This window comes from Borostomias antarcticus (assembly GCF_949987555.1).
Source record: "Borostomias antarcticus genome assembly, chromosome: 22".
NCBI lineage: Eukaryota > Metazoa > Chordata > Actinopteri > Stomiiformes > Stomiidae > Borostomias > Borostomias antarcticus.
Window position 1 is genome coordinate 13,933,183 of NC_140255.1, and position 11,366 is coordinate 13,944,548.

General features: G+C 44.2%; 2 protein-coding genes across 2 annotated transcripts in view; both read right to left on the bottom strand.

The window, feature by feature from the left end:
- Nucleotides 1-1,740: 1,740 nt before the first annotated feature.
- rasd1 (RAS, dexamethasone-induced 1) lies at nucleotides 1,741-2,777 on the bottom strand (the record flags this gene model as incomplete). Its single annotated transcript, XM_084456308.1, has 2 exons — nucleotides 1,741-2,270; nucleotides 2,507-2,777. The coding sequence occupies 2 exons, from the start codon at nucleotides 2,775-2,777 to the stop codon at nucleotides 1,741-1,743; spliced, it is 801 nt and encodes a 266-aa protein (XP_084312434.1).
- A 7,553-nt stretch (nucleotides 2,778-10,330) lies between these two features.
- The window catches only part of pemt (phosphatidylethanolamine N-methyltransferase), a 54,495-nt gene continuing 53,459 nt past the window's right edge, over nucleotides 10,331-11,366 (bottom strand). The window contains exon 7 of the mRNA XM_084456310.1: nucleotides 10,331-10,920. Coding sequence (XP_084312436.1) covers nucleotides 10,866-10,920 — 55 coding nt within the window. The 3' untranslated portion in view covers nucleotides 10,331-10,865. The remainder of the gene's footprint in view (nucleotides 10,921-11,366) is intronic.

Below are 11,366 nucleotides of genomic sequence, written 5' to 3' on the forward strand. Positions count from 1 at the left end.
GCAGGTGTCTAGATAGCTCTGTCTGATTCAGTGCTGGTCTATGTGTTTCGCCATGTCAAAAAATATGCAAATTATATTATATATTATATTATATTATTTATGACTGATCAATAGTACAGGTTGCCTGTCATCTTATAGGCTACCCAACCCTTATGATTTCTAGATTAGTCAGGCGTCGCAGGCCCAACCCTTATGATTTCTAGATTAGTCAGGCGTCGCAGGCCGTTATTATTATTATTAGGCAATTATTTTTTATTTTTTTAATTTTTACCGCTGTGAATACAAAGGGGCTCTCTGTGCTCGGAGTTGCTATCTCGGGGGAAAGTGGTTGCCCTGTCGCGCCGAGACCCCTGCGGTTGATCGACACGGTCATGGTTCTTTCCTGTCCTGGCCCCGCAGTGGTCTTTCGCTGCAGGCTCAAAACTCACCTCTTCAGAAAGTAGGCCTACTACCAGGATCCTCCCTCTAAGCACTTATTGTATTCAATTTTGCTCTCTTTCATTTAGTCACTTGTTTAGAAGGGAGATGCACTTGTGAGTTCTGGCGAGTAGTAGTAGCTACACTGACTACCTATACGTTAAATGCAAATACTGTAAGTCGCCTCGGATAAGCGTCTGTGAACTGACTGTAATGTAATGTTACTGACTGTTACTAACTGTGATGTAGTGGGTCTTTCTGTCAGAGTCAGCTAGTTCAGATAGCTGTTAGGATCTCTGTCATAGGTTCACTGTTGGGATGAATTTGCTTGTTGATTTAGCGAGGAGAGTTTTTCTGTCTTTTAAGTCAATTGATGTTGAGATAGATGGGAAGGTCTCTATGTCGTGTCCAGGGGTGCAACCTTGCATCCTACGTCGATAAGACTGCAGTGTGTGTATTCTCTTCATAGCAGAGCGTGGATCTCACATAGCCGGCATATGGCAGGCATCGTGGACAGCAGGAGCCTATTCTACATGGCATCTTACAATAATGTTTTCAAGACGGCCTGCTCCCTGTGTATTTGAATTGTACTGACTTTGATGTAGCCTACATTCTATCATAGTGAATCTATCTTTGGATGGACAATAGCTATATTCATTGCTGACACCTTTGTGTTAGGTGTAAACTTTGCACGGGATTGTTTTTCTTTCTAGTTGCAAGACAATGAAAATTATCAACAAAGAAGTTTCAAATTATTTTCAGTTTCGGTTTATTTTTCTGAAAAAGTCGACAAGAATAAATATAACATTCACAGTAAAAAATTGTTCAGATTGCAAGACATTCAAGTTAAATTATTTGTTATAAAATCTAGCCAATAACAAAATGTAAACAACTGAGATTTTTTAAACATTGCACTCCTCACCTGGAGTAGTCTATTTCTTTTTTGCCGTTCTGTAAAAAGGCAATGTCAAAACAACACATTTTACACATTGTTGTAACTCTAAACAGTATCTAAAGATTTGAAGCCACATCACACAAGGCTCTGACTTGACAGAACAAAGCAACATTCTCTAAAGTTTCGTGGAGAGAACGTGCGCGCCCACGTCTGCGGAACGCCATTGGAGAGACATCGTTAGGCCTGAGCGCATTCAGAGTGGCTCGCAGCATCTGTCTCTGGTCCCCCAGCACGGAGCGCCTAGAGTCTGGGCAACTTTGCGCGCCTATGGCTCCGTCCAGTCGGATGCCTCATCATTGAAGCATAGCCTACCATTTTCCCACTTAACCATTTAACGAGATTTTCTCTGGTTTCGTCTCTCTCCGGTCTTAGCTGATGACACATCTCTCTTTATCCTTCCCCTGCCCGCCACCGATCGCCTTCTCCTTTATGTACATCAAGTCACTGTGAACGCTCGGGCGCCGGGCGAACGGTGCCACGATGCCATACGCGTCTCCGCTGTCCTTCGTTTTCTTATTTTTCATGGATTTTCTGTGCAGCATGTCGCAGTACTGAACCGAGACCTTCCGGTGGAGGTCCGGGCTCATCTCGTGCGGCAGCTTGGCCATGGTGAACAGCGTCTGGAACATCTGGTCCACGTTGGTGTTGCGCTTCGCCGAGATCTCGAAGTATGCGCACTGCTCGTCCCCGGCCACCAGCTGCTCGATCTCCTCGCGCTGCACCTCCCGGTAGAATTCCCGGTCACCCTTGTTCCCACAGATGACCAGAGGCACGTCGATGTTCTCTTTGGTCTTATTTTTCAAGCACGACTTGGTCTCGAAGATCTGTCGCTTGAGCCGCTGCACCTCCTGGAAGGAATCTCGGTTGTCCAGACTGAAGACCAGGATGAACACGTCACCTAGAGAGACAAGGGGGAGGCACGGAGTTTAGTTTTGTTGCTTTCGTGTAACTTATTTAGTACAGTGACGAATCCTGCAGGCGCCGGGCACCTGCTGCGCCCTGCAACCCAGGGGCCACATGCGCAAATGATGCACACCTTCTATTTACCAAATCTACACATAGGCCTACTGAATATTATTGAGAATGAAAATATTTTAATCGTGCATGTCGTGACACATAGACTTTGATAATTACCTGTCAGTATGGATAGTCTCCTCATAGCAGGGAAGGGGTGGTTCCCTGAGGTATCCAGTATATCCAGCTGGTATACATCTCCCTTGATGCTGTACAGTTTCCTGTGAAAGTCTTCTATCGTCGGAGTGTACTGCTCCTCAAATCGTCCGGTCAGAAACCGGGACACGATAGCTGTTTTGCCGACTTTCGTGGACCCCAGAATCACCATCCTGTAGCAGTTCTTCGCTGGTATATCAAAGTCATTCTCTGTTGGCGACATTTTCTTAATCATGTTTGTAAACTGATGCGCAGAGTGTTTCCAGTGTGCGTGCACACTAGCCGTTCAATAACTTAGTTGCAGTCACTAAGTTTCCTTTGCTAGGAGTGTTTCGGAGTAGTTGCGCCCTGATGCGTCTCTGTCCTAGGCACCGAGAAAGCACGGTATTTAAGCCAACAGCGGGCCCCTCCTCCTCAAGACGTCACCGGGCACTGGTGGTCCATTGAGCAGAGAGGAATATTTCACAGATGCCCGGTGATGCGTCAGTCTGTTTCGCTGAACATGAGAGTATGGGAACGGTACGAGGACAGCTAAGCATACTATGGGACACGATGAGCAAAACTGACGAACAATGCATTCTATCCACTCTGGCAGCTGGACTGGATATTTTAGCTGTAGGCTATAGTCAGATGTGTAGCCTAGTCTTTAACGTATGTTTGCTCTCTGGAATATTCCACCTGTTAATAATTATAGGTCCCTCCGCTTGGATTGGGACACTGATAATAAACATTGGTCACTTTCTGTTACCTAATATCAAACGGATATGAGGCTCGAACAATGGACTAGCCAATATTGCCTCCATCAGCACCAATGCATCATATTTGCCAAAAAACAATACACGCACATTCGTTTACTTCCATCCTCTTGGCATACAATCATGTCGAAATTGAATTTGCTATGTGGATGGAATACATTAATTCTATGCAAGACTAAACGTATTGTATTATTCTTAAACAATCTTTATGAAATCCATGCATTTAAAAGATTCTGATTCATTGGTTGGTTTCTGCAGCCAGGTCAAGACTTCATTCAGCGCGCCGCTTCAGAGAATCATTGGATAGGATCTCCTGTTGCACACAGAACACCGGCTGCAGTGCCATTATCGAACGCACCAAATGGGGGCGCTCATGCCACAACCCATCAAACTCATCCTTTGAAAAACGAATTGTCCTCAAGCAGCACCCAATTCTGTTATTAACTCATTCGTTGAAAAACAAACTGTCCTCAAAAAGCACCCAACTCTTTTATTGTGATTTCTGATAACGACTGTTTTCACCTCAGAAGACATAGGTTTTGTCTGTGTATGTGTGTGTGCACGCGTGCATGTGTGTATGTGAGAGAGAGAGAAAAAGAGAGAGACAGAGAAAGTGTGTGTGTGAGAGAGAGAGAGAGAAAACGAGAGAGAGAGAGAGAGAGGGTGTGTGTGTTTGGTGTGCCTTTCGTCAATCCTTTTGTATTCCAGTTGTCTTGCTTTTCGTTTTCCTGTGTGGGACTATTCCTAAATAAAATTGCCCATGGCCTTGGTAGCCTACTGATAGTGAGATCTGAACTCTGGCCCATCAGTGTTTTATCTCCTTTGGAGCTCACATTGGCCAAGTGAAGACACTATGAGATTATCCCCTCCAACTGTGACTATCCAATCCAATTCACTATGAATCCATCCATCCATCCATCCATCCATCCATCCATCCATCCATCCATCCATCCATCCATCCATCCATCCATCCACATCCATCCATCCATCCATCCATCCATCCATCCATCCATCCATCCATCCAGGCAGGCAGGCAGGCAGGCAGGCAGGCAGGCAGGCAGGCAGGCAGTGGTGTACTCAGCTGTGTGTTGACTTTGTGCAGGCTGTGTGTGTCTCTCAGAGGATCCCAGCCGGAGGAGTGCACATACAGCAGAGCGAGGGAGAGATCCCAGAGGGGCACGGTGACCTTCTCTACCACACTGACCACGGCGACCTGCTGAGTCTTACTGACCCCAAAATACACACCTTGACTTGTGTTTGTGTGTGTGTTTGTGTGAGACAGAGTGAGAGTGAGTGTGAATATGTGTACTCATTGGCGATTTGATAGGGGGGGCAGGGGGGGCAAGTGCCCCCCCCTGATTGGACAGCCCAACTCTGCTCAGATTCTTAAAAAATATATATAATAATATTTTTTTTTTTTTCACTAATTAACACAATTATTAAATACATAATTGTTGTTTGTACCAGTTTGTGTTAGATCATCATACATTTTAAAAGTGTATTTATTACTTAAACTAGGCTACCTTTAAAAATATATATTCATAATCCACTAATGGCACAACTCGTCCGTCGAAAAAAATGAGATCTGACTGTACTGCTCAGTGCTCAACAAGCTACAACTAGCCAACCTGCTCATAATGGCAAAAAGAGCTATAAAAACAATTTACCACTTCTTCATAAAATAAAATAAAATCTGGCAATGCTAATGAAGAAGCTTCCACTCGAAATGACACCGCAGCAGGTGCAATCGAATGCAGAAGTGCTCCAGAGGCTATCGAAGCTAGCACTTGCACTGGCAACATCACCATCCGCGAGGAAGCTAGCACCAGCAGGCAGTTGCAGTTTGATGTTGTGATGTTGGGTATGGCCTAGTGCTCGGTCATAAAGTCATATTGACATGCTTGTGGTGTCTAGATGAAGTTTGATGCGTTGTACATATTGAATTGTCATACGGATTTCTTATTAGCATACTGTTCACAACTGGTATTCTTTGTAAATAGATGGGACGAGACGGCAGAACTGTTTTGTTTTTTTTCTCACATCAAAATGTTGCCCCCCCTACTCTCAGAGGGTAAAATCGCCTATGTGTGTACTGTATGCTCCAAATAAGACAGGTAGTTCTTGAATAGAGAATAGCTCCCTTCAAGTTATAGTAGTAAGTAGTAGTAATCGTGTGTGTGTGTGTGTGTGTGTGTGTGTATGCTTCAAATAAGACAGGTAGTTCTTGAATAGAGAATAGCAAGGACAAAGAATACACCCTTCAAGTTATAATAGTGTAATTGTGTGTGTGTGTGTGTGTGTGTGTGTGTGTGTGTGTGTGTGTGTGTGTGTGTGTGTGTGTGAGAGAGAGAGAGAGAGAGAGAGAGAGAGAGATAGAAAGACAGTTCTCTCTCTCTCTCTCTCTCTCACACACACACACACATAAAAGCTGAGATGGTGGAGACATGACTGTCCTGACATGACACCTGAACTGGACTGAAAAACTAGGATGAAAAGATGTAGTGAGTACGAGTGTGTGTGAAAGAGAGGGAGAAAGAGCATGAAAGAGAGGGAGAAAGAGAGGGAGAGTAAGACAGCGATTGAGAGAGAGAAATAGAGTGTGTGTGAGAGAGAGTGTGAGAGGGAAAGAGAGAGTGTGAGAGAGGAGGAGAGAGAGAGAGAAAGGGAATGAGAGAGTGAGAGCAGCTCTGTTGAAACCCACGTGTATCAAAGGGAACAGCCGTGGGTGGAGGTCTGATGAACGGATGATGTGATGGTGATGGGGGGAGTGATAGAAGGAGAGAGAAAGAACAGAGGAGATGGACAGAGGAGAAGAACCATATGGAGAAACTGCTCTGTGCAAACATGACTTAGAACAAGCAGGCCATAAAGGAGCTACTGTACCTGGTGGTGTGTCGTGTGTGTGTGTGTGTGTGTGTGTGTGTGTGTGTGTGTGCGCGCGTGTGTGTGTTGGTGGGGGGGGGGGGCAGTTCCTGGTCGGCTGTTGTAAACGTGTATTGATCGGGTATTACTGCTCATGCATGGCTCATCACAACTCCTTCCACAACCAAGACAAACAACCAAAGTATCAACACAGAGCAGGTGTGGTACCAGAACATCTGTACTGATGCTGAATCTGCCAAAAGATCTCAGATTCAGAGGTTCTGACAAAGGAAAACTGAGGGGCATATGACGAGCCAGATGCGACCACAACCTCAACTAGGTACACAACCACGCAACAATATGCCCTGAAACCACAAAGCACACTCGCCTGACACACGCGCACACTCGCACCTTATGCACAACAGGCAGGTATATCACAATTCAGTCACAGCAAACATACTAGAGATTGCACAAATATTCTCTTACTATTATTAAGAGTTCAAAAGATTCCGCTTTGGAAATTGCTTCCATATTTTTACCTTCTTTCTTTCTGTACGAATTCGAACATGGCTAATATGCATTAATCAGCCACAGACATTGTCATGCATTTAGGGCATGCCCCAAAAATAGAACATATTTGTGAATAAATGTTTTGAATCAGGAATATTGGACTGGTAAATGCTAAATGGACTGCACTTACAGTTGTGTTCAAAATAATAGCAGTGTGTTTAAAAAAGTGAGTAAAGCTCAAATCCTTATAATAGCTTTTATTTCCATACACGCAAATGCATTGGGAACACTGCACATTCTATTCCAAATCAAAACATGAAGAAACTTTTATCAAATGTTTATTTTATTTTATTTATTTTTTTACAAAAAGTGAAGAAAACAGAATATTAGGCTGTTCAAAAAAATAGCAGTGTCTGCATTTGTCTTTACAAACTCAAACATTTACTGTATGACCTGAAAAATGCTTCAAGATTTAGCTTTCCTGTGAATCACTGAACTAATATATAGTTGTATAACCAGTTTCTGAGAACTGTTTCACATCTGTGCTGCATGGAGTCGACCAACTTCTGACATTTGGACTACATTCCACAATTCCTCTGCATTTCTTGGTTTTGCCTCAGAAAGAGCATTTTTGACGTCACCCCACAAGTTTTCTACTGGTTTAAGGTCCAGGGATTGGGCTGGCCACTCCATAATGTTAATCTTGTTGGTCTGGAACCAGGCTACTATTCAGTAGCCTAAATAACAGACCTCAGACACCTGTATGTGTGTGTGTGTGTGTGTGTGTGTGAGAGAGAGAGAGAGACAAAGGCTATTCTCTCTCACACACACATACAAGCTGAGATGGTGGAGACATGCCTGTCCTGACATGACACCTTGAGCGAGAGAGAGTGTGAAAGAGAGGGAGAAAGAGAGTGTGAAAGAGAGGGAGAAAGAGAGTGTGAAAGGGAGAAAGATATGTGAGAGAGAGGGAGAAAGAGTGCGAGAGAGAGAGAGAGGGAGAAAGAGTGTGAGCGTGTGAGGAGAAAAAAGAGTGAAAGAGAGAAAAAGTGTGCGAGAGAAAGTGAGACAGAAATTGAGAGAGAAAGAGCAAGTGTAAGAGAGGGAGATATTGTTTAAGAGGAATCCCTTTCACACTCTCTCTTTCTCCCTCTCTTTCACACTCTCTCTCTTTCACACACTATCTCTCTCTCTACCTCTTTTCATCCCGGGTTTTCAGTCCTATACGCAAGGTGTCATGTCAGGACAGTCATGTCTACACCATCTCAGCTTTTATGTGTGTATGAGAGAATTGCCTTTGTCTCTCTCTCTCTCTCTCTCTCTCTCTCACACACACACACACACACACACACACACACACACACACACACACACACACACACACACACACACACAGTGAGATCATACTGATTTTGCAAGCTCACATTTCTCTCGCAAATCAGTCTGGATACTCTCCATAGAGATCCGTTGTGCCAGATCGGAAAATGATCTTACCTAATCAGCGTTGGTTCTGAGGAATTTGAAATGCAAACAGCTACGTTGGGCAGGTTTAGGTGTGACGATAACAAGGAGCGGTTGGTGTTAGGGCATGACAGACGGTGATAGATAGATTGTTCATCCAATCACTTGCCAAGTATTTTTGAAAGTGCCTGCCCTTTTCCAAACAGTTTCCAACCAAGAGTTTCAAGATGGTTATGCTTAAGGGATTGTTATGCGAAGCAAACCATCTGGTGTGTCAGGTTAAGTCCACGGTGGTGTAGCAGTCTAAGCATCAGGTTCCGGTGCAGCTGCCCACCGGGGACCGGGGTTCACGCCCTGGTCTCACCAGATCTGAATATGACCGGATCCCATGGAAGTGGCATATTAAGGATATGAAGACACAGTCATGGGCTTCAGAGTCAGATAGCTGGCTCTCTCTTCCAGACTACTGGCCGCGGATTGTGCGACAGATCTTCCACAACAGTGACATTGGACAATAGGTTGGGTGTAATTGGCTAGCAAATTGGGTGAAAAAGGGATTCAAATCAGAAATACATTTATTCAAAAAAAGAAAGAGAAATAGAGAGAGGTGGAGGAGAGAGAGAGGGTGAACGATAGTGATGCAGACAGTCGGAGGAGGAGAGGGAAAGAACAGAGAAGATGGACAGAGGAGAAGAACCATATGGAAAAACCATATTGTTTTCCACTGTGTGCAAACATGACTTAGAACAGGCAGGCCATAATATGTGTGTGTGTGGGGAGGGGGTGTCAACCTTCCAGTTCCTAGTCTGCTGTTGTAAACGTGTATTGATCGGATCTTACTGCTCATGGGTGACTAACATCATGCAAGGTAAATACGTGGTTTCATCCTCTCAAGTCAAGCCAAGGTGCTACGATTCAGGATCGGGTTAAGGAAATGAATTCAGACACTTTAGAAGGACAAATAAGAGTACTTATAATCCAGAAACCAACAGGCTTCCTTGAAAGTGTCTCTCCTACAGTGAGTTCCATCTTACACAATATGGTGTTGCCGAGACGTCAGTGCTTCACTTCAAAGTTGGTAGCTAAACCCAACACCACAATCCTTTTGATTCTGACCGAAAGAGCTGGAAAAATTGTCATTGATGACGTAGGTGATGACGATGATGATCATGATGTTGGCAACATGCACTATAGTATTTCCTTTGTAGGTTTTTATTTCTACAGTGTGTATCAATGTACTGTATTGTCTTGTTTTGTCTACTTGCTGCAGAACCAGTTGCCCCTCAGGGACAAAAAGTTGACTCTATTTTTGTGTGAAAAGGGCAGACATACACAGCTTCTTCCAAAACCAAGACAAAACAGCCAAAGTAACAACACACAGCAGATGTGTTACAACAACACACAGCAGATGTGTTACAACAACACACAGCAGATGTGTTACAACAACACACAGCAGATGCTGAATCTGCCAAAAGACCTCAAATTCAGAAGTTCTGACAAAGAAAAAACCTTGGAGCATATGACGAGCCAGATCAGCACCATGCTCCGACGAACAAGCCGACACAACCTTCGCCAGACCAGAGGCTGGGGACTGAAAGTCTGTGGATTAGAACTTGATAAACCACGTTATTAAACAAGGGTGATTAGAACTTGGAAGTGAGTGTGTCTGCATTGCCTGCCGCTCCTTCCTTCAGTGGCCTAGCTAAATAACAGACCACAGACCTGCCCCATCATGTAGTCTGAATGTAGCCAATTACATGGAAAGCTTGTGAGCCAGGAGGGGGGTCTTTCATTCGACACATAGAGTATAATTGTACAGGCAGGCTTTTAAATGAACAGCTTGATTTAATAACAGGGGAAAAGAGACAGACACAGATGGGGAGGGTATTAAATAAAAAAATACATAGAGAGAGAGGGGGACGTTTGTAATGTTTCTCTAAGTTAATTTCCTACCATTGTTAGCAGGCCTTCAGGCAAGGTTGGACACTATGTGCTGAGCCACCTCTAAAACCCCTTAATTTTCTTCTACTCTGCCAGGTAAGTTTGAGGTGAGGAAACTATAGTATCTATATTAGGATTTAAACAATGTTATGGTTTCAGACCGAACACCTCTCTAAACACAACACCTCTTTAACTTTCACACTCCCTTCTCTTTGGGGTAGAGAGGAACAACAGCAATTGCAGCCGCAGGATAAACGAGACAGGAACAGAAGCAGTTACGAGTATCAGATGTGTATTCACAGTTTCAGTGTGCTACGTGACAATCCTGGCATAGTAAAACCTACAGTAGCCAGCTTCAAAGTCTGGAATGATTGTCCTTGCATGTATATAAAGTGTAAGACTCCCATGGCGCATGGCTTCATCTTAAATAACAGCAACCTGTTAAACCGGTATCATTAGAACAATGGCCTATAGCAATTCCAAAAGCTGGAAACATCCAATCCAGATTGCTACTTTTTACTGCATTGTAAAAACATTTGATTGAAATACTGAAATTTGAAACTCAAGCAGGAACTAACATTACAAAACAAAACAAATATATATTCAATGGCCATTGATCCAGAGAAAAAGACAATCTTGATCACTGCCCTCCCCCTTCTCGGGTATCCTCCATGGCAGGGGGGAGGGGGAGGGGGGGTGTTTGAGCTTGCCCGGTAGTCGGGCGTCTCTCTCTCTGTATCAGTGGTGCGATCCCTGGAACCAACACGGCCCGGTGAGCAGGTCTGGCCGGATCATCACTTGTGCTTGCAGCACTGTGCCCTCTGGAGATAGATCTTCTCAGTGAACGGTCTGTAAATACAACAGAACAAACACATAATGGCATCATAAAACCCTGTCACGCCCTCCTCCGTACCAGCCGGTGCCAGGACCCATGTCTCGGTGTGTTTGTGTGCAGGTGTCCATCTTTCTGCCTGTTATCCATTGTTACACACACATGGATACACACCGGTGTGCTCCGTTGACCACCTGAACAGTGGAACTGATCGTGTCCACTCAGCCAACTAACTGGTTATATTGGTACTGATGTCCAATTCGCCTTATTCACCTGGCAGCCATATTGGTCCGTCTGTGGTGCAGATGCGGAAGTGCCCGTTGACTTCAATGTTAAAAGTTCGCTGTAAAAACACCACTTCAAGAACCGAAATAGTCAAAATAACAGGCTGAATACACTATCGGGGTTACAAACTCATCATTACCAGACTCTGATTGTTTTTCACTGCCGTTGTTTTCGCGTT